Genomic DNA, 24005 nt, shown 5'->3' on the forward strand with positions numbered 1-24005 from the left:
TACTTCAGCTCCAGCTCCAGAAGTTACTTCTCTTGCTGCTAGAATTGACCGCATCCAAGATGATCAGCAGAGACTGTTTCAGATGGTTGAGCAGCAAGGTCAGGTTCAGATTGAGCAGAGCAGGCAGATTCAGGAATCCTCCCGCAGAATGGAAGACATGATGAAGTTTCTGATCGAGCATCTTCCTTCCTCTTCCAAGCCTTGAATCCCCTCTCTTCTATCTTGCATGCATGTATCTGCTTTGAATGCATTTATTATATGTTGACAGTGTTAATTTATTCTTCTATGATTCAATGCATCGTCTTCTTCGTAACTCACATGCCTTTATGATTTGATAAGTTTTATGCATGTTTTTATGTTACTCTTTCTCCTTATAATCTCCGCAATCCTTCTTCTCCATCACATCGCAATTCACTTCACTTCTCCATCTCTTACTTCTAGTTCAAGAATGACTTCTGTCGACTTAATTTCTGAACTCAAGACTATGGTATTTGACTAAGTCTTTCCATGGGCGTTAATCTATCTTCTTCTCAGATCTCTCAAGCTCTTGAGAAGATTGAGAATCTCCTGAAATGTTGGCTCACTTCTCATCAGACTCACTGTCTTCAGAACCTTCAAGACATTCTGAATGACCTCCTCCGTCTGACCAATCGCCGGAAGGACGTTGAAGATCAGTTCCAGGGCATTTGTATGCTTCTGGAATATGAAGAAGATCACAATGAAGCGGATCCAGACGCTGTCCAAGAGAATGCAGCTCTGAAGGAAGAACTGGCTACCCAGTTAGCCTCAATTAATCAGGACATACGTCCCCTGCACCTTCAGCTTCTCTCCATGAAGAATTCTCGAGCTTTTCTATGTATCTAGGATTAGTCTTCTTCATTCCCCTCTATCATCTGTACTCTTTATCCGTTCAGTATTAATAACATCTCTTCTTGTCTTTGTTATTGTTATTGTTGTTTGTTTTTCACTCTTTTTGATTATGACAAAAAGGGGGAGTACATAAAAATGGTTTTGATAAAAATTTTTCCTATATTATATATAAAACCAGTGGAGGAGAATAAGTATAATTACTTATAGCACATAGATATTATCAAGTGTCTCAAATAAGGAATACATTTTGTTCATATTCTGAACTAATCTGCTTTTGACGCCTTATTCCAATTATATCTGGACAAGACTATATGTTACTGTGTGATATACGCTAAGTTCTGAACCATCACTTCTGATGAGTATACATCTCTTCAAGCTTAAATTCTGATCACATAACCACACTCTGAATCTAGACTATTCACCAAATCGTCAAGTCATAGATTCAGGGGGAGTCAGGGGGAGACCCTAGCTCAGAATCAGGTGTTATCCCAGATTCAGAAAGAGCAATGCAAACCGTTACACAAGGATAAGTTTAATCTGAAGGTATGAAAAACGGTAGAAAGGGGGGGGGGGGGTTTGAATAATGTTTTCAAGATTAAACTTCCACCTTAAAGATTTTAACAAATCTTTTCGAGAACTAAGTGCTTAAAGATGAGAGATAGAAAAGCACACAAGGATTTTATCCTGGTTCACTTGATAAATCACTCAAGCTACTCCAGTCCACCCGTTAAGGTGATTTCTTCCTTCTTAGAATGAAGGCAATCCACTCATCAGGTATGTATTACAACTGCACTTGAAACCTACAAGTGACTAACAATACACTGACTTAGCTCACACTAAGATTCACTCTCTTAGTCTTCTCTAGGATCCGATCAACCTTGATCTCCTAAAGGAAAACTATACAACTGTATATGAAGTTCTTGTTTACAAATAAAGTGCTTCTAAAAAGCTTATAGTAAACACAATGAAATTCAGGATGAAAGAAAGCTTAGAAGTATTTGAATATTTCTTGCGCGTGTGTGAATGCTTCTAGCTACTTCTTTCAATCTTCAGTCACAATTTATACTCCAAGGATTAGGGTTGAACGTTGCATGGAAATGCTACCGTTGGAGGGCAGTTCTGGAAATTCCAGCTTCTGCTGTGGCTGAGGAAGTTAGGTAGGTCGTCAGGATGGTACAGTTGCTTTTGTACTTGGATAGCGACTTGACCTTTAAACCTAGGAGACTTCTGATCAGGGGAATGCTTCTTGTTGGAACTTGTGAAGCTGGTTGATCAGAGTCAGAGGGAAAGCACAGATCCTCTGACCGTTGTATCTTCTGATTCTGAACTCAGAGGGAAGTACATGGTCTTCAGAGTTTCTTGCTTCTGGACATCAGAGTTTCCACTGTTCAGCTTCTGAGTCTTCAGAGTCTTCTACACGATCGGAACATCTGAACCTTCAGTGTTTCTTGGTTGTCAGAACTTCTGGATCATCAGAACTTCTGGTGGCTGAGTCCATATCAGAGCTTGTATAACTTCAGATCTTCTGAAGCATTTCTACTGTTCATAGTGAACATAGATGTTGCGAAAGCGTTGCTTGGGTCACTCTTTATGCACAGTGCTTCTGATTTGTGTGAGACTGAATCAAGATCAGAGTCTGTAAATAGCACACTCAGAAAAACACGTTAGAGTACCATAATTGTTCATACTCAAAAGGTTAACTTGTAATCATCAAAACATAGAGTTGTACTACTAGATCAAAACTTGATCTTACAATCTCCCCATTTTTGATGATGACAAAACTAAGATTTTTGATGAACAATTCTTAAACATTAAACTGAATTCACTCAGAGTTTAGGGATATAGAATTAGACTTATCCTGATGTGAATAGTTTATCTTGCTCATTCTGAATTCAAGTTACAGCTTGATTCTGAGCTTAGCTCCCCCTAAATCTAATACTTGATGAAAACGTTAGAAAAGTCTAGATTCTGAGCTAAATAACATAAGATTTCAGAGTGAAAAACTTATGACATAGATGAAATAGAATAATCAGAGCGCATAAGTAATCAGAGTCAACGGACAAGGTATCAGAGTCTTGGGTCAGAGTCAAACTAAAATCACTTCAGAAGAAGTGAAATGTATTCTTTGTATTTGCCCAGTGACACATCTATGGTCATAAAGGTGGAACTCTTAAATTCTCCAAAATAAAAATAAATCACACTAACACATCTTACACATAAAAAACTGGGTTGTACTCCCCCTTTTTGTCATAAGCAAAAAGCTTGGGGTGTGAAAAACTTAGCTTGAAGTACAAGGTACTCCCCCTTAGAGAAGGTCTAAGTTTTAAGAAAATTAAAACGATGCATGAATCAGAGTTAGGTGAAGTAAATAGAAGAGTTAATGCAAACGAAGAACGTTTACCACCGGCCATGGGAGTAAATGAAAGAGGCAGTTACCAAGAACTTAACCTCGAGAAACTGAAGGAGCATTAACTTTCAGAGAGAAAGTGAAGCCTATATAAAGCGATGGAGAAATGGGTAAGCTTCACAACTCGATCAATTTTATTAGCAGAAATGGCGTCATACATGTGTGCACTAGAAGAGCTCAGAAGGAAGGCCTTTGAGGAGGACTTGTTCCTAAACATAAGGCATCCAGAGGGTACAAAAACCATATCGGAGCTGACAAGGACACTACTAGAAGAGGACCTGCGTCCAGAGTTGAAGAGTGACTTAGAAGAATTCCTTGCCTTCGTGGAGGAAGTGCAAGAACTCAGCCAGCTTGAACTGAAGCTGCTGGAAGAGAAGGAAATCATAGAAAAGAAGCTCAAGATAACAGAAGAGGTTCTGGAGAGGAATGAGCAGATCGTCAATCTCAACAACATCCAGTATTCACTGGATCGTCTGGAGAAAGAGAGGTCAGAGCAGCGCCAAGAGTGCAGAAGAATGAGGAGTGATCCTCCATTCTAGACTTTAGGAAAAGGAAAAATGTATGATGTAAACCTAATGATTATGAATAAAAACAAATTTTGCAGACACAATGTGACAAATATATATATATATATATGCATAGATAAACACAAACGAACAAAACAGAATAACTAAGGTAGCGAAAAGAAAATAAAAGTTAAAATAAAACAAAGTTAAGAGGGAAAAACGAAGAGATCATAAGACTAGGGTTTATCAGTGCGACGCAGAAGTTCCATCATCATTTGCTTCAAGTCAATCAGCATACTCTCATGAGTATCAAGACGTTGTTCCATAATGTCGAGTCTGGACGAGCTTGACGGTGTGGAGCTGGTAGGAACATTCTGAGCAGCTTGATGAGCCGGAGTGGAAGCAGAAGCAACAGGAGTAAAAACCACTGGTGCAAGTGCTTGGCATCTACGGGCTTCAGCTTCAGCTTCAAGTCGCTCTGCCTCTAATCGAGCTTGTTCAGCTTGAGCTGCTGCTTGACGTGCAGCTTCTTCAGCTTCCTCTTGCTTTCTTCTGGCCTCTTCAGCAGCTTCAAGAAGCTTATGTCTCTGTTGTTGTTCATGAAGTGCCACTCTTCTTGCAAACCTCTGCTTAGCAGCCTTGATCCTCTGATCCCTTTCAGCAACGAGAAGACTCATCATAGCAGGAACCTGAGCAACTAACCAAGTACTCAGATTATCCCATTCCTCAGCAACAGAGTCAGGACTCTCACTCAGATCAGTATGCCCTTTGACGTTGCGAATCATCAGTGAAGCTTCATGATTGAACACACTGATGCACTCAGAAAGAGAGGTTGGTCTTAGGTGAGTGTAGGGAATAATGGATAGGTTGGTTTCAGGAGAGGTTGGGTGGTTGCTGCTGTTTGCCTCAGAGACACCTTGAGGAGAACCAATGTTAAACATTTGAGCATTTGGTTCAGAGGTTTCAGCCAGGGGATGTGGTGACCTAACCGAGGAGTGGTTAGACACAGATTGTTCTGGTTCTGGTTGAATTGGCTCTTGATGGACAGGGTCAGGTTGAGCCTGGTGAGCCAAAGGGTCTGCCTCATGTAAGGGATTGGCCAAGATAGGTTCATCTGGGTCAACTAGACGTTCAGGTCTAGGGCCAGGATATCTCCTAGGGCTTGGACAAGTGAGGTAATACTCTTCTAGGGTAGACACCTTTTCTTTTCTAACCTCCATAAATTTTCTAATTGATTCAGAGTTACTGGAGGGAGAGGAATCAGCAACATTGGTGGGAAATGATACAGGTGTATAGGATGTGGAGGAGTCTGTATCAATGGTTCTGGCAGTTTTACGTGCTGATGCTCTGGGAACAGAGTGATCAGACGTTCTGGGTTCAGGTTCTGGTTGAACAGGAATTGTGAGTTCAGGTTCAAGAGTAAGGGGTTCAGATTCTGGATTGTATTGAATGGTAATAGGTGAGGTTGGATCAGAGGGTCCGGTAGGTTGGTTCTGAAGCATATTCCAGAGAGGTGCTTCGTTTGGAGAAGGTTGGAAAAATGAAGACCGGGGTGAATTAGGTTGAGAGGTGGTTTGTGCAGCTGGTTGGGATTCAGGAATAGGAGTGAGTGGGTTTAAGGGTCGTTTGAGCATAGCAGAGATGGGGAGTGCATCAAATGAATTCAAATCAGCATTAGAATCAACAATAGACTTACTTGATGATCGCACTGATGACCGAGTCACTCTGGGAGGAGTTTCAATCCTTCTGACCACTTGAGCAGCTGGTTCCACCCTTGTAGGCTTCACCACAAGTCTGACTTGTTTCTTCTTCTTCTTGGGAGGAGAGGGACCACCATCATTACCATCATTACCATCATCTGGCTTGCTGGTTTCATCATGTTTCCTCTTTGGCTGGTCAGCTTTCTTTCTCTTTGTCAGAGGGACATCAGATTCCTCAGAAGATTCTTCTAAGACCATCTTCCTCTGGGCTTTCCTCTTGGGAGGAGAGTCAAACTCTGGAGCTGGCGGCAGTCTTCTGAAGAATTCATCTAAGTCAATTTCAAAGCCTTGAGCTCTTAGATCTTCAACATAGCATCTAATAGCTTCAGGGTTGTCTGCCTGTGTCCACAGAGGATAGTCGTTCAGAGGCACCCTTCTCTGTCTGATTTCAGTAGATGTATCTTCATGATCTGGGGCAATCTTCTTCTAGACCAAACCCATCTTCTTCAGAGAATTGGCAGTGAAGACATCACTGACAATGGTGGTCAAGTCCTCGACGCATCCAGCATTGACCAGATCTTGGACAAGGTTGCTCTCAATGAAGAGATCTGATAGCAATCTCCCAAAAGGGATATATTTGATTGCTGACTTGATGGAGGCTGTTGTTCTTGATTTCCTGATACATTCCTTCAGGTATGAGAACAGGAAGAAAGGGAGACAGATCTTCGTCTTGTCTTGGATGAAGAACAACATCGCCTTCTGACTGAAGTTGATGTAATCTGGGGAACTGCCCTTTGGCCTCTGGTTGATACAGTGCAGCAGAATCTTGTGCCAGATTTTGAGCTTGGGATGAAGATCCACCACCTTGTAATCAGTCTTGCCCGGTTTGTATGTGGTGTACAGGGCTTTGTTGGTTTCATCCTTCGTTTTGGGTTTCAGCTTCGATTCAGTGAGTTGGAATCGATACCCATGTGCAGTCTCTGCACCCAGCAGATTCACGAATGACTTCTCAGTAATGATGATCCTTCTACCAACAATGTGAGAGACCACCTGAGTGTCATCGCAGTCAGCGTGCTTCCAGAATTCCTTGACCAATTTGTCGTACACCGGTCCTCGAAGCCTGTTGAAGTAATTTTCCCATCCTTGAGCACGGACTTCAGGACTAAGATCATACCCATTTGCAGCAAGATTGTCGAGGTCGAATCTCCATTCTGCCAGTACTTGAAGTTCCTCATGAGCGTAAACACAATGAACGGCACAGCCCCGTTCTGCAATCGGAATTACTTGCTCTTGACCTTGACCTTGAGCAGGAGCCTCAGGACCCAATTGGCCTGTAGCTTGACCCACTACCATGTGAGGGAACCTGGTTGCTTCGGCAGCTTCGTTTCTGGTTTGTCTCACCATTGTTGGAGCGGTTGAAGGTTTTGGGGTAGAAGATGAAGTTGAAGGAAGAATAGAGAGCGAGAGAGAGATCGTGGGTAAGCGGTTTTTGAAAATGCAGAAGAGAGAGAGTAAAAACCGAAAGTGTAGGAGATCGTGTGTGTATAGTGGGTTTTGACAAATAACCGTTGTTGATTCAAAAAGCAAGTTAAAATCAACGGTTAAAAATTAAAGACATCATAGTAACAGTAAATACACATATCACACACAGGAGAGAAGAACATCTACACTCATTATGACAGACTGTCACAGGGGCACAAGGAACTATGCATCAGAGATACTGACACACGTGTTACTGTCTCAGCTTCAGAGTCAGCACCAATGGGTACATACACTCTGATGGAGTTACCTTCTGGACTAGACATCTTCTGATCAAGAAGTATCATAGTCAGAGGTTCTGATCCATCTTCACTCTGGACAAAAGTCCATGTTCAGATTTTTCAGAATAAAATTAAATCTATCCTCTGCTAAGGGCTTTGTAAAGATATCTGCCCATTGATGGTACGCCCTTCTGTACATAATCTCTAAAATTAAACTTCAGAAGAAGTACGCCCTTCTGTACATAATCTCTAATAAAGTGATACTTTACCTCAATGTGCTTTGCCCGTGAATGTAAGATAGGATTCTTACTCAATGATATTGCAGCAGTGTTATCACAATAGATTGGGATATTGCTCTCAAGGATCTGATAGTCCTCCAGCTGATGTTTCATCCAGAGCATCTGAGTGCTGCATATTGCTGCTGAGATATATTCTGCCTCTGCAGTGGATAGTGCAATGGTTGATTGCCTTTTGCTTGCCCATGAGACTAGATTACTTCCCAGAAATTGACAATTCCAAGAAGTACTTTTTCTCTCTGTTCTATCTCCAGCATAATCAGCATCACAATAACCTGAAAGCTTATACTCTGATGTTTTCTTATACATCAAGCCAAGGTTAGTGGTGCCTTTCAGATACCTTAGGATCCTCTTAACAGCAGTTAAGTGGGTTTCCCTTGGATCTGATTGGAAACGAGCACATAAGTGAACACTAAATAATATATCTGGTCTAGATGCAGTTAAATATAGAAGAGATCCTATCATACCACGATAAAGCTTCTGACAAACTTTACCACTTGCATCTTCTTTCTCCAGAATGCATGTAGGATGCATTGGAGTTTTGGCCACTGTAGATTCCAGCATGTTGAACTTCTTCAGAAGTTCTTTAGTGTACTTGCTCTGATGGATATATGTTCCTTCTGGTGTTTGATCAACTTGTATTCCCAGAAAGTACTTTAGTTCTCCCATCATACTCATCTCAAATTCAGCCTGCATCATCTCAGAAAATTCTTTGCATAGAGATTGATTAGCAGAACCAAATATAATATCATCAACATAGATTTGCACAATTAAGATATCATCTTTATAAGTTTTGCAAAAGAGAGTTGTATCTACTTTACCCCTTACAAACTCATTCTCCAGAAGGAATGAGCTGAGTCTCTCATACCATGCTCTGGGAGCTTGCTTCAGACCATAGAGTGATTTCTTCAATTTGAACACATGGTCTGGTTTCTTTTCATCTTCAAAACCTGGGGGTTGATGAACGTAGACTTCCTCTGAAATATAACCATTTAGGAAGGCACTCTTCACATCCATCTGATGAAGAACTATGTTGTGATTCACTGAGAAAGAGATCAACAGTCGGATTGCTTCTAGTCTTGCTACTGGAGCAAATGTTTCTGTGTAGTCTATTCCTTCCTGCTGACTGTAGCCTTGTGCAACTAGCCTTGCCTTGTTTCTGACTACATCTCCTTTCTCATTCAGCTTGTTTCTGAACACCCATTTTGTTCCAATTACATGGACACTCTCAGGCTTCTTCACTAAGCTCCAAACATCGTTCTTGGAGAATTGATTCAATTCTTCTTCCATGGCCAGAATCCAATCCTTGTCCTGAAGAGCTTCATCTATGGACTTGGGTTCAATTAAGGACACCAATCCTTTCAGACTGAGCAGAGTCTCTTCAGAGGGTCTGAAGGCTGATTTGGTTCTGACTGGTTCGTCTTTGTTGCCTAGAATCAATTCCTTAGGGTGAGCTGCAGTGATTCTGCTCTTCTTCAGAGTTTGTGAATCAGAGGGACCAGCTTCTTCTTCTGGTTCAGCTTCCTCTGGCTCAGCTTCCTCTGGAGCTTTGCCTTTGTCAGAAACATTTATACTTAAATCTGCAAATTTCTCAACTAGCTTTGACTGGTCAAAGTCAAGCTTATCGTCAAATCTAACATGAATAGACTCTTCAATAGTCTTAGCATCAGTATTGTAAAATCTAAAACCTTTAGATCTATCAGAGTAACCAAGTAATAGACATTTAGAAGACTTAGCATCAAATTTATGCAATCTATCCTTAGTATTAAGAACATAACAAACACAACCAAAGGGATGAAAGTAAGAAATGTTGGGTTTTATGTTCTTCCACAATTCATAGGGAGTCTTATTCAGAATTGGTCTCACAGAGATTCTGTTCTGAATGTAACATGCTGTATTTACTGCCTCTGCCCAAAAGTGCTTAGCCATGCCAGTTTCTTGGAGCATGGTTCTAGCCATCTCCTGAAGAGTTCTGTTCTTCCTCTCAACAACACCATTTTGTTGAGGAGTTCTGGGACAAGAAAAATCATGTGCAATTCCATAGGAATCAAACAGACTCTCAAACTTGTCATTCTCAAACTCTCCACCATGGTCACTTCTGACACGCACAATCCTACAAGCCTTCTCGTTTTGCACTTGGGCTATGAAGGTAGAGAACACAGCATGAGACTCATCCTTGCGGGTTAGAAACTTTACCCATGTCCAGCGGCTATAGTCGTCAACGATGACCATCCCATATCTCTTGCCACCTTTAGACTCAGTTTTCACTGGTCCAAAAAGGTCGATATGCAGAAGTTCCAACGGCCTTGAGGTTGAAACAACATTCTTAGCCTTCAAAGGGACTTTAGTGAATTTGCCTTTCTGACATGCTTCACAAAGAGCGTCTGAAGCGAACTTCAGATTGGGTAAGCCCCTGACAAGGTTTAGCTTGCTCAGCTGAGAAATCTTTCTCATACTGGCATGCCCTAACCGTCTATGCCATACCCACTGCTCTTCATTAACAGACAGGAGGCACTTCACATTCTGAGCCTCCAACTCAGATAATCTGATCTTATAAATGTTGTTCTTCCTCTTGCTGTTAAACAGAACAGAGCCATCGATCTGACTTACAGCCCGGCAGGACTTTTGATTAAAGATAACATCATAACCCTTGTCAGCTAATTGACTTATAGACAATAAGTTATGAGTTAAGCCGTCTACCAATAACACATTATCAATGCATGGACTACTATCTACACAAATAGTACCAGTACCAACAATTTTACCCTTTTCATTTCCTCCAAAGCCAACTTCGCCTCCAGGCTTAAGTTTTAGCTCTTGGAACATACGCCTTTCTCCCGTCATGTGACGCGAGCATCCACTGTCCAGATACCATGATTGGTGTTTCAGTGGAGCTATCAAGGATATCTGCAATATAGATAATCTTGTCCTTAGGTACCCACTTTCTGGGTCCTCTCTTGTTAGTTACCCCAGAGGTTCTGATCACCTTGGGTTTCTCAACATGATAATGTAAAGGAGTTTTTTGCATGATATTTAGACATGGAGAAGGATCCCTTTTTAAGAGGGGTTTTAACAACTTTAGCAGGTAAAGGATCATGCAATATGGTACCAGAGGGAACAAAGCATTCATACAAAGATTTAGCTTTAGACACAGAGGGCTCATTTCTAATTGGTTTAGAATACCCAATGCCATGCATTCCATTTCTGCTTACGCCATAGATCATTGAAGCCATTAAGCTTCTATCTACGCTTTTAGCTTGGAATCTTTGAAAAGACTTTTCATACTTAGATTCATTTCTACAATCAGAGGCATCACAAGCAACTATTTCTTCTAACTTAGCGATCTGGTTCTTAAGCACAGAGTTAGAATTGATCAAAGCATGATTATCATTTTTCAAATCAGAAATAATTTTCTCATGTTCAGAAGGAGTCTTAGAAACAGCAGATAAGTTCTTTTTCAACTTCTTGTGCTTAGACAATAAAGAGTTATACTTATCCATAATATCAGACAAAGCATGTTTCAGTTCAGAGGTAGAGAAAGAAGCGAATACCTCATTTTCATCATCTGAATTACGATCTCCTTCTGATTCTGAGTCAGAGTCAACAGCTTCCTTTGACTCTGCTCCTTTGTCTTTGACAATAGCCATGAGTCCTTGGACTTCACCATCAGAGTCAACATCCTCTGACTCTGATTCATCAAATGTCACCATCAGACTCTTCTTTGTCTTGAAGTGCTTCTTTGGCTTCTTGTCCTTCTTCAACTTTGGACAGTCACTTTTGTAGTGCCCTGATTCTTTGCACTTAAAGCATGTGACTTCCTTAATTGATGACTTCTTCTGGCCTGATGATTCAGACTTTCCTTTTGCCTTTCCAGAGCCTTTGTACTTGCTCTGCCTGTGCTTCCAGATGCGGTTGAGTCTCTTGGAGATCAGAGTCAGCTCATCTTCATCAGAATCTTCTGATACTTCTTCAGATTCTTCTGCTTCAGCTTGGAGAGCCTTTGACTTCTCAGCCTTAGCCTTTTCAGATTTGGATTTCAAGGCTATAGACTTTTTCCTCAGATCTTGCATCTCAGAACGCTTCAGCTCGTGGCATTTCAGAATGCTAATGAGTTCTTCTAAACTCATATGCTCAACATCTCTTGTGAGCTCAATTGATGTCACTAAAGGCATCCAGCTTTCAGGAAGACACCTGATGACCCTTATGACATGATCTTTTGTTGTGTAGCTCTTGTTGAGAGGTCGTATTCCAGCTACAAGCAACTGAAATCTGGAGAACATTTCTTCAATGGTCTCATTTGGCTCCATGATGAAGGATTCATACTTTTGGATCAAAGACAATGCCTTTGATTCTTTAACTTTCTTGTTTCCTTCATGAGACATCTTCAGAGATTCAAAAATGCCTTTTGCAAACTCACGATCTGTAATCTTCTGGTACTCTTCATAAGAAATAGCACTTAGAAGAATTGCTCTTGCTTTGTGATGTTGTGAGTACAGCTTCTTTTGATCTGCAGTCATCTCTGACCTTGGAATCTTCTTGCCATCTGCATCGACTGGACGCTCATAGCCATCCACAATAATATCCCAGAGATCTGCATCAAAACCCAGAAAGAAACTTTTGAGTCTATCTTTCCAATACTCGAACCTTTGACCGTCGAACATAGGAGGCTTTGCGTTGTATCCATCTTTCTGTGTTTCACTGGTGGTAGCCATTGTTTTTTACACCGGCCCGGATCACTGAACAATGTTAGGTGTGGTAATCAGAACTTGCGCTCTGATACCAATTGAAGGTATGAAAAACGGTAGAAAGGGGGGGGTTTGAATAACGTTTTCAAGATTAAACTTCCACCTTAAAGATTTTAACAAATCTTTTCGAGAACTAAGTGCTTAACGATGAGAGATAGAAAAGCACACAAGGATTTTATCCTGGTTCACTTGATAAATCACTCAAGCTACTCCAGTCCACCCGTTAAGGTGATTTCTTCCTTCTTAGAATGAAGGCAATCCACTAATCAGGTATGTGTTACAACTGCACTTGAAACCTACAAGTGACTAACAATACACTGACTTAGCTCACACTAAGATTCACTCTCTTAGTCTTCTCTAGGATCCGATCAACCTTGATCTCCTAAAGGAAAACTATACAACTGTATATGAAGTTCTTGTTTACAAAGAAAGTGCTTCTAAAAAGCTTATAGTAAACACAATGAAATTCAGGATGAAAGAAAGCTTAGAAGTATTTGAATATTTCTTGCGCGTGTGTGAATGCTTCTAGCCGCTTCTTTCAATCTTCAGTCACAATTTATACTCCAAGGATTAGGGTTGAACGTTGCATGGAAATGCTACCGTTGGAGGGCAGTTCTGGAAATTCCAGCTTCTGCTGTGGCTGAGGAAGTTAGGTAGGTCGTCAGGATGGTACAGTTGCTTTTGTACTGGGATAGCGACTTGACCTTTAAACCTAGGAGACTTCTGATCAGGGGAATGCTTCTTGATGGAACTTGTGAAGCCGGTTGATCAGAGTCAGAGGGAAAGCATAGATCCTCTGACCGTTGTATCTTCTGATTCTGAACTCAGAGGGAAGTACATGGTCTTCAGAGTTTCTTGCTTCTGGACATCAGAGTTTCCACTGTTCAGCTTCTGAGTCTTCAGAGTCTTCTACACCATCAGAACATCTGAACCTTCAGTGTTTCTTGGTTGTCAGAACTTCTGGATCATCAGAACTTCTGGTGGCTGAGTCCATATCAGAGATTGTATAACTTCAGATCTTCTGAAGCATTTCTACTGTTCATAGTGAACATAGATGTTGCGAAAGCGTTGCTTGGGTCACTCTTTATGCACAGTGCTTCTGATTTGTGTGAGACTGAATCAAGATCAGAGTCTGTAAATAGCACACTCAGAAAAACACGTTAGAGTACCATAATTGTTCATACTCAAAAGGTTAACTTGTAATCATCAAAACATAGAGTTGTACTACTAGATCAAAACTTGATCTTACATAATCTCTTATCTTTTCTTTCCTGTGTATTCAGTTTATTGTGTAAAAATTGTTCATCAAAATACTTGTTTTGTCATCATCAAAAAGGGGGAGATTGTAAGATCAAGGTTTGATCAGTGGTTGCATCTCTATGTTTTGATGATTACAATTAAGGTTTGTGATGATGAACAATTGTGGTACCCTAACGTTTGTCTTTTTAAGATGTGACAAACAGGTTCTGAATCTGACCCAAGCCTATTCGTTCAGAAGAAGAAGAACCAAGGGTTACTAAAAAGAGAGCTCTTTATCCTACCATGTTCGTTCTGAACAGTGGCAAATACTTCAGAAGTTCTGAAGTTGGAAGCTCTCAAGAAGTTCTGAAGAACCCAAGTCAGAAGTTCTGAAGACCAGATGTTCCAGTGGAACGGACCAGAAGCAGAAGACTCAAGTTCTGAAGACTTGCAAGAAGTTGGTTCTGAAGACCCAAACTATTCTAGCTTTGACGATCAGAAGTTCTGAGGAACTTGTTCAGAAGCAGAAGTTGCAAGGTCAGAAGAATCCAAGCTTCAATCTGACGATGTTCAGAAGCTTCACCAACGTTCATCTGAAGCTCCTTGATCACAAGTCAACTGGTGAAAGGACAGGTCGCTATCACAGTACAACGTCGTACAAGTCTCAGTCTGTCCGCCACCTACCTTGTACAGCCTAGCAGTCTGATATTACAAAATTGTCACTCCAACGGATAAAACCCTAGCAACGGCTACATCACAAGTCTTGGAGTATATAAAGGCTGAAGAAAGAAGAAAGAAGTTAAGAAACTTTGCTGAAATCATCCAATTCATTCGAACCAAGTTCTTAGCATTATTTCTTCACTGTTCTTAAACATCTGAGTTTACTATTAGCTTTTTAGAAGCACTCATTGTAAACCCGAAACCTTTTACGTCACATTGTAAAGTTCCTTAAGAGACCAAGGTTGGTCGGATCTTGAGAGGACTGAATCAAGGCGGATTCAGTATTTAGCTAGTCTAAAGAGGATCGGTAGTTCAGCTTCTTAAGAGGATACTAGTGAGAAAATCAGTGTATTTTTAGCCACTTAGTAGGTTGCAAAGTGCAGTTGTAACACTCATTGATTTTAGTGGATTGCCTTCATCAGAAGAAGGAAGAAATCACCTTCACAGGTGGACTGGATTAGCTTGAGCTTTTATCTCAAGTGAACCAGGATAAAATACTTGCGTGCTTTACTTCTTATCATTCAGCACTTAGTTTTTATCTTTGAGTTTTGAAAAAGCTTAAAAAGTATACCCGTGATTCAAAAACTCTATTCAAACCCCCCTTTCTAGTGTTTTTCGCACCTTCAAAAGTATCTTGATTTTGTATATTGAAACATAAGTTGGATTATGTCAATTTTGTACATGAAACACAAGTTGGATTCAAGATTCAATTTATGCACAGGAAAGAAAATTAACTCCACAACACCCTGAATCCCTGATTACCTGATACATTTATTTTAAGATGGTTATCTCTAATTAATTGAGCACATTTTAATTTAGCTTTGAACATTTTTGTTTCACCCTATAAGAACATTTTTTTTGTCATTTTAATTTTTTTGTGTGCATTGATTTACTTGACTAGGTTTTTTATTTTATTTTAAGTGTTTGATTAAAATTAATTCCCAACCTACATATTTTTTTTGTTTTTTAAATTCAACTCATACATAAATTAAGTAGATCGAGGCAAAAAAGCCAATACATCAACGTCCACAAGCGGTAAAACCTCGTTAGGGGCTTCCTCTAACCAGACAAACCCCGGATAAGAGGAAGCGTGACGAGCAAGATAACCAAAAACCGCATTGCCAGTATGGCGTACAAAGGAAATAGAAACAGAAGTAAAATGAGAAGCTAATATATGGCAATCCACTAAAACAGAAACCAAATAAGAACTACCACCAGAGGAACAATTCCAAGCATTATAAACCTGTAAGCTATCCGTCTCCAAGCACACATACATGAAACCAAGCTCCCTCACCATCACCATGGACCATCTCAAGCCTTGAGCTTCCGCCAACAACGCAGACATGGCTGGTGTAGGATGCGAAACTGCTGCTGCAAGTACTTCACCCAAATAATTACGCACCACCATGCCATAGGTAGCTCCCTCATTGTCCCGGTATGACGCATCCACATTAACCTTCATCGTCCCCTGTCTCGGTCTTGTCCACGAGGAAGCTAGCCTCCTCCGATCATGAACCACCGACGACGGACAAGGTTGAGGGGATGCGAGCAAACCTGCAACTCGTTGCAAAAGCTTATCCATGGAAACTTGCCTACCATCAAAAATCAAAGAGTTTCGTGCCTCCCAAAGAGCATAGACCCAGGTTTGAAACACTGCGATGGGTTCCTCCTCCGCCGTCGATAGGAAAGCACTAACCAGCCCCATCATGGACGAGAAAAAGGCCACGCGGACAGCTAGTGGAGAAGCAAACCAAAGTGGTTGCACCGCTGGACAACGGACCAGCACATGATCAGACGTTTCTGAATCTGTACCACAGAATGGTAATGCATCATCCAAGTCCACGCCACGAACCTTCAAGCTATGACGGACCGGGAGAACTCCTTTGATTGCTCTCCAAGCCAATTCTTTGCACTGTGGCAACGCATCTGTTTTCTAGAAACTTTTCCACAGATGAGGCGGCAAAGTGATAGCGTGGGATGAGGAAGGTGCATCCTCTTGAGTCATAGCCTGTAATAATTTGTAGCCAGATCTGCAACTATACAAACCATTCATAGTGTAAGGCCAAAATGACATATCCTCACCTTAGAACATAGGAATTGGAACCTCCAAAGTTTGCTTAACCGTGACTGGTGCAAAGACAAGCTCCAATATTGGTATATTCCAACCACCATTAGGCTGCATAAGCAAGTCAAATACAGTTTGAATGCCCCATTCTGCCACTAAATCTTCCCTAAATAAGAGGGGGGGTACCCTGGGGAAGCCAATTATCTCTCCAAACATGGACCTTTTTTCCACTACCAATCCGCCATCTGACACCTTTCTCAAAAATAATTTTTGATTTCCAAATACTTGACCACGCATAGCTAGGCCAATACCCTCTCCTTGCATCCCAAATGTTAGTCCTAGGGAAGTACACAGCTTTAAAAACTTGAGCAAGCAAAGAAGAAGGCTGAGAGTAAATACGCCACCAATTCTTTCCTACCAATGACAAATTGAACGTTTTAAAGTCACAGAAACCCAGACCACCATCATTCTTATGCCGGCACATGGTGCTCCACTTTACCCAATGAAGTCCTCGACGGGTAGCATCACCGCCCCAAAAGAAATTGGCTATCATAGCATCTATCTCTGCACACGATTTATCAGGCAGAACAAAACAAGACATAACATAAGATGGAATTGCTTGAACAAATGATTTGATCAGAACCTCTCTGCCAGCACAAGAGAGGAACTTCTCTTTCCAGCCCTTTAGCTTCTTCCAAACTCTATCTTTAACAAAATTAAATATCTGAGATTTAGACTTACCAATAATGGTTGGAAGTCCCAAATATTTATCAAAACTCTCCACGGCCTTAACACCTAACAACTGTTTAAGCTCACTGAAACTATTATCAAGCACATTACGGCTAACCGAGAGCATTGATTTTTCAAGATTAATGACCTGTCCTGACGCATTTTCATAAGTATTAAGAATATCAGAGATACAATCCGCCTCCTGAACAATAGCTCTAGCAAACAAAATGATGTCATCAGCAAACAGTAAATAAGATATCACATGAGCTTTTTGAGCTACCTTATACCATGCAATGAACTTGTAAATATAGCTTTCTGAATCAGAGCAGAAAAAACTTCCCCACAAAGAATAAAAAGATATGGCGACAACGGGTCCCCTTGCTTGAGACCTATGTGAGGAACAAAAGATGGCTGAGGGTTCCCGTTCAACATAACAGAAAAATTAACAGTTGAAACACAGTTCATAATTAAATTCACCCAAAATTATGGGAAACCCATACTCTGAAGCACACTGCTCAGAAAAGACCATTCAACTCGGTCATAAGCTTTAGACATGTCTAATTTCAAAGTCATCATGTCATTCCGGCCAATAATTCTTTTTTTCATGTAGTGAAAGCATTCAATCGCAACAAGGGCATTATCAGTAATCAAACGGTCGGGGACAAAAGCACTTTGAGTGTTGCAAATTAAATATTGCAAAATAATCTTCAATCTATTTGCTATGGTTTTTGTAATAATTTTAAATAAAACAATACACAAGCTAATCGATCTGAACTGCGTAGCATGTTCAGGCTTTTTAACTTTTGGTATTAACACCAACAGAGTATTATTAATGCTACCTGGTGAGGTGGTTCCGTTGAGCACCTGTAAACAGAACTGGGCAACATCCTCCCCAGTAAGATCCCAATGCCTCTGATAAAAAAAAAAGCGGGAAAACCATCCAAACCCGGAGCTTTCGTGGGGTGCATCCGAAATAAAGCTTCCTCCACATCCTGTTTTGTGAAAGGTTCTAATAACACCTCCAAGTGGACTGCTGATATCTTGTTTCCAACAAGAGCTATTGCTTCCTGAACTCCTGACGGAGAGGAACTAGTAAACAGGCCAGAAAAGTAGTCACCCAACACTCTACCAATATTTGGATCATCAACAAATTCTCTGCCTCCATCATCTTTAATCTTTTCAATCATATTCTTCTTTCTCCTCTGAGTAGCTTTCTGATGGAAATTTTTTGTATTTCTATCTCCAAATTTTAGCCAATTCGCTCTGGACCTCTGACTCCACCAAATTTCTTGTTGATCAATCAATTTGTCTAACTCACTCTTGGCCTCCTTTACTTGCTCCACCACTTGGTCTGTTTGAATTTGCTGCTGGAGCTTCTAAAGTAGTGCCTTCGTGTCAGAAATTTTCTTTGGTATATCACCAAATTTCTCACGGCCCCACTCCTGGAGAGTCGCTCCCAAAGAGCTTAAATTTGATGACAAATTAGTTGAACTGTGAAAAGATGTTAAAATGACGTATTTCATTCTTGAAGAAACCATTTTTGTGTTTTTCCTTGAAAATACATTTTTTGATTATTTATTTATTTTCAAAATTATTTGCGCAAAGTTCATGCTACCAAATGGGCAGTCAATGACATTTATGTTGAAAATGAAAATTATATAAATGTTATTCAATTCCCTGCATTGCATTATTTAAAATGTTGTTTAATTTATTTTTAAAATTCATGCTACTAAGTTTCAAAAAATTCATGCTACTAAATGAGTAGCCAACAATTTTTTATGAGTTATGGATAAAAATTCTACTCCATTATCACCATCCGATTATTTAAATTTTTTATTTTTGAAGTTCATGGTACCAAATGGGTAGTTAATGATTTTTTTAAGGTAAAAGATAGAAATATTATTCTATTACCATTATTTAAGGAAATATTATGTAATTTGTTTTTTATTTTAGATTTTTATGACAACACAATTTTCATTTATTAAGTTCCTAAATGATACTCAAGGGGTAAGGGTTGAGTGACATATATGATAGAGAGGGGAAGATCCAGGAATCAATTTCTGGCTGATGCAATTTAACTTTACGATAGAAAAAAATCATTTTTTAAGAAGTTAATCAAAAGAAATGAAATTTTTTTTATTAAAAACATTTTGTTTGAATAATATAACTTTTAATAAAAAAATCTAAACTTAATATCACACTAATATTAATATTATCAACAACAGACTTTAACGTTTAAAACAAAAAGAACAAAAACTTGAAGAAAAAAAATACAAAGAAGCTATATGTTGGGCTTTTAGCCCAACTTCTTCTACCCAATTTTAAGCTATATGGTGCTCCTCTAAAATGAGACTCACTTTTGATCAAATAAGAATAGTTGAATTATTTTATTACTTTACTAAAGTAGATAATCACCGTTGTAAGATCAAGTTTTGATCTAGTAGTACAACTCTATGTTTTGATGATTACAAGTTAACCTTTTGATATGAACAATTGTGGTACTCTAACGTGTTTTTCTGAGTGTGCTATTTACAGGCTCTGACCTCAACTCAATCTCACACAAATCAGAAGCACTGTGTATAAAGGGTAACCCAAGCAACGCTTTCGCATTCACCATGTTCAGTATGAACAGTGGAAAAGCTTCAGAAGTTCTGAAGCTACACAAACTCTGATGTGGACTCAGTCGCTAGAAGCTCTGAAGATCCAGAAGTTCTGATAGCCAAGAAACACTGAAGGTTCAGATGTTCTGATGGTGTAGAAGACTCTGAAGATCCAGAAGCTGAATAGTGGAAACTCTGATGTCCAGAAGCAAGAAACTCTGAAGGCCATGTTCTTCCCTCTGAGTTCAGAATCAGAAGATACAATGGTCAGAGGATCTGTGCTTTCCCTCTGACTCTGATCAACCGGCTTCACAAGTTCCAATATGAAGTATTCCCCTGATCAGAAGTCTCCTAGGTTAAAAGGTCAAGTCGCTATCCAAGTACAAAAGCAAGTGTACCTTCCTGACGACCTACCTAACGTTCTCAGCCACAGCAGAAGCTGGATTTTCCAGAACTGCCCTCCAACGGTAGCATTTCCCATGCAACGCTCAACCCTAATCCTTGGAGTATATATAGAGGCTGAAGATTGAAAGAAGCGGCAAGAAGAATAGCAAGAAGCAATACACACGCGCAAGACATATTCAAAAATATTCTAAGCTTTCTTTCATCTTGTAATTTATTTAGTTTACACTCAGCTTATTTAGAAGCAAACCCTTGTAAACACCAACCTCAAACAGTTGTTTGATTTTCCTTAAGGGACCGGGTAGGTCAGTATCCTTAAGAAGACTAAGAGAGTGAATCTTAGTGGTAGTTCCTTTAGGAGATCAAGGTTGATCGGATCCTAGAGAAGACTAAGAGAGTGAATCTTAGTGTGAGCTAAGTCAGTGTAATTGTTAGTCACTTGTAGGTTTCAAGTGCAGTTGTAACTCTTACCTGATTAGTGGATTGCCTTCATTCTAAGAAGGAAGAAATCACCTTAACGGGTGGACTGGAGTAGCTTGAGTGATTTATCAAGTGAACCAGGATAAAATCCTTGTGTGCTTTTCTATCTCTTATCTTTAGCATTTAAGTTCTCGAAAGATTTGTCAAAATCTTTAAGGTGGTAGTTTTGTACTGAAAACGTTATTCAAACCCCCCCTTTCTACCGTTTTTCATACCTTCAATTGGTATCAGAGCTTGGTTCTGATTACCACACCTAACAGTGTTCAGTGATCCGGGCCGGTGTGAAAAACAATGGCTGCCACCACCAGTGAAACTCAAAGAGATGGTTACAACGCAAAGCCTCCTATGTTCGATGGTCAAAGGTTCGAATATTGGAAAGATAGACTGGAAAGTTTCTTTCTGGGTTTCGATGCAGATCTCTGGGATATTATTGTGGATGGCTACGAGCGTCCAGTTGATGCAGATGGCAAGAAGATCCCAAGGTCAGAGATGACTGCAGATCAAAAGAAGCTGTACTCACAACATCACAAAGCAAGAGCAATTCTTCTAAGTGCTATTTCCTATGAGGAGTACCAGAAGATTACAGATCGTGAGTTTGCTAAAGGCATTTTTGATTCTCTGAAGATGTCTCATGAAGGAAACAAGAAAGTCAAAGAATCAAAGGCATTGTCTTTGATCCAAAAGTATGAATCCTTCATCATGGAGCCAAATGAGTCCATTGAAGAAATGTTCTCCAGATTTCAACTGCTTGTAGCTGGCATACGTCCTCTCAACAAGAGCTACACAACAAAAGATCATGTCATAAGGGTCATCAGGTGTCTTCCTGAAAGTTGGATGCCTTTGGTGACTTCAATAGAGCTCACGAGAGACGTTGAGAATATGAGTTTAGAAGAACTCATCAGCATTTTGAAATGCCATGAGCTGAAGCGCTCAGAGATGCAAGATCTGAGGAAAAAGTCCATAGCCTTGAAATCCAAATCTGAAAAGGCTAAGGTTGAGAAGTCAAAGGCTCTTCAAGCTGAAGAAGAAGAATCTGAAGAAGCATCAGAAGATTCTGATGAAGATGAGCTGACTCTGATCTCCAAGAGACTCAACCGCATCTGGAAGCACAGGCAGAGCAAGTTCAAAGGCTCTGGAAAGGCAAAAGGCAAGTATGAGTCCTCAGGCCAGAAGAAGTCTTCAATCAGGGAAGTCACATGCTTTGAGTGCAAAGAATCGGGGCACTACAAAAGTGATTGTCCAAAGTTGAAGAAAGACAAGAAGCCAAAGAAGCACTTCAAGACCAAGAAGAGTCTGATGGTGACATTCGATGAATCAGAGTCAGAGGATGTTGACTCTGATGGTGAAGTCCAAGGACTCATGGCCATTGTCAAAGACAAAGGAGCAGAGTCAAAGGAAGCTGTTGACTCTGACTCAGAATCAGAAGGAGATCCAGACTCTGACGATGAAAATGAGGTATTTGCTTCTTTCTCTACCTCTGAACTGAAACATGCTTTGTCTGATATCATGGATAAGTATAACTCTTTATTGTCTAAGCATAAGAAGCTGAAAAAGACCTTATCTGCTGGTTCTAAAACTCCTTCTGAACATGAGAAAATCATATCTGATTTGAAAAATGATAACCATGCTTTAGTTAATTCTAACTCTGTGCTTAAGAATCAAATTGCTAAGTTAGAAGAAGTTATTGCCTGCGATGCCTCTGATAGTAAGCATGAATCTAAGTATGAAAAATCTTTTCAAAGATTCCTGGCTAAAAGCGTAGATAGAAGCTTAATGGCTTCAATGATCTATGGCGTAAGCAGAAATGGAATGCATGGCATTGGCTATTCTAAACCAATTAGAAATGAGCCTTTTGTGTCTAAAGCTAAATCCTTGTATGAATGCTTTGTTCCCTCTGGTACCATATTGCCTGATCCTGTACCTGCTAAAGTTGCTAAAAACCCTCTTAAAAAGGGATCTTTCTCTATGACTAAATATCATGCAAATATTCCTTTAAAATATTATGTTGAGACACCCAAGGTGATCAGAACCTCTGGGGTAACTAACAAAAGAGGACCCAGAAAGTGGGTACCTAAGGACAAGATTATCTATGTTGCAGATATCCTTGATAGCTCCACTGAAACACCAATCATGGTATCTGGACAGTGGATGCTCGCGTCACATGACGGGAGAAAAGCGTATGTTCCGAGAGCTGAAACTTAAGCCTGGAGGCGAAGTTGGCTTCGGAGGAAATGAAAAGGGTAAAATTATTGGTACTGGTACTATTTGTGTAGATAGTAGTCCATGCATTGATAATGTTTTATTGGTAGACGGCTTAACACATAACTTATTGTCTATAAGTCAATTAGCTGACAAGGGTTATGATGTTATATTCAATCAAAAGTCCTGCCGGGCTGTAAGTCAGATCGATGGCTCTGTTCTGTTTAACAGCAAGAGGAAGAACAACATTTATAAGATCAGATTATCTGAGTTGGAGGCTCAGAATGTGAAGTGCCTTCTGTCTGTTAATGAAGAGCAGTGGGTATGGCATAGACGGTTAGGGCATGCCAGTATGAGAAAGATTTCTCAGCTGAGCAAGCTAAACCTTGTCAGGGGCTTACCCAATCTGAAGTTCGCTTCAGACGCTCTTTGTGAAGCATGTCAGAAAGGCAAATTCACAAAAATCCCTTTCAAGGCAAAGAATGTTGTCTCAACCTCAAGGCCGTTAGAACTTCTGCATATCGACCTGTTTGGACCAGTGAAAACTGAGTCTATAGGTGGCAAGAGATATGGGATGATTATCGTTGATGACTATAGCCGCTGGACATGGGTAAAGTTTCTAACCCGCAAGGATGAGTCTCATGCTGTGTTCTCTACCTTCATTGCTCAAGTGCAAAACGAGAAGGCTTGTAGAATTGTGCGTGTCAGAAGTGACCATGGTGGAGAGTTTGAAAATGACAAGTTTGAGAGTCTGTTTGATTCCTATGGAATTGCACATGATTTCTCTTGTCCCAGAACTCCTCAACAAAATGGTGTTGTTGAGAGGAAGAACAGAACTCTTCAGGAGATGGCTAGAACCATGCTCCAAGAAACTGGCATGGCTAAGCACTTTTGGGCAGAGGCAGTAAATACAGCATGTTACATTCAGAACAGAATCTCTGTGAGACCAATTCTGAATAAGACTCCTTATGAATTGTGGAAGAACATAAAACCCAACATTTCTTATTTTCATCCTTTTGGCTGTGTTTGTTATGTTCTCAATACTAAGGATAGATTGCATAAATTTGATGCTAAGTCTTCTAAGTGTCTATTACTTGGTTATTCTGATAGATCTAAAGGTTTTAGATTTTATAATACTGATGCTAAGACTATTGAAGAATCTATTCATGTTAGATTTGATGATAAGCTTGACTCTGACCAGTCAAAGCTAGTTGAAAAGTTTGCAGATTTAAGCATTAATGTTTCTGACAAAGGCAAAGCTCCAGAGGAAGTTGAGCTAGAGGAAGA

General features: G+C 40.1%; 1 protein-coding gene across 1 annotated transcript; it reads right to left on the reverse strand.

The window, feature by feature from the left end:
* Positions 1–15231: 15231 nt before the first annotated feature.
* On the reverse strand, positions 15232–18224 carry LOC130749083 (uncharacterized). The gene is made up of 4 exons (XM_057602375.1): positions 17975–18224; positions 16529–17352; positions 16348–16419; positions 15232–16155 (listed from the first exon to the last, which is right to left on the reverse strand). Exons 1-4 carry the CDS (start codon positions 18222–18224, stop codon positions 15232–15234), a joined length of 2070 nt encoding a protein of 689 aa, XP_057458358.1.
* Positions 18225–24005: the final 5781 nt, after the last annotated feature.

The sequence above is a fragment of the Lotus japonicus genome, chromosome 1 (genome assembly GCF_012489685.1).
Source record: "Lotus japonicus ecotype B-129 chromosome 1, LjGifu_v1.2".
NCBI lineage: Eukaryota > Viridiplantae > Streptophyta > Magnoliopsida > Fabales > Fabaceae > Lotus > Lotus japonicus.

Coding starts and splice junctions, on each gene's coding strand:
- LOC130749083 (XM_057602375.1), bottom strand. CDS start 18,224: ATGATTGAAAAGATTAAAGATGATGGAGGCAGAGAATTTGTTGATGAT. Junction 17,353..17,974: donor GAAAGCTCCGGGTTTGGATG/GTTTTCCCGCTT, acceptor GCTCTGATTCAG/AAAGCTATATTTACAAGTTC. Junction 16,156..16,347: donor CGGTTAAGCAAACTTTGGAG/GTTCCAATTCCT, acceptor GCGTTGCCACAG/TGCAAAGAATTGGCTTGGAG.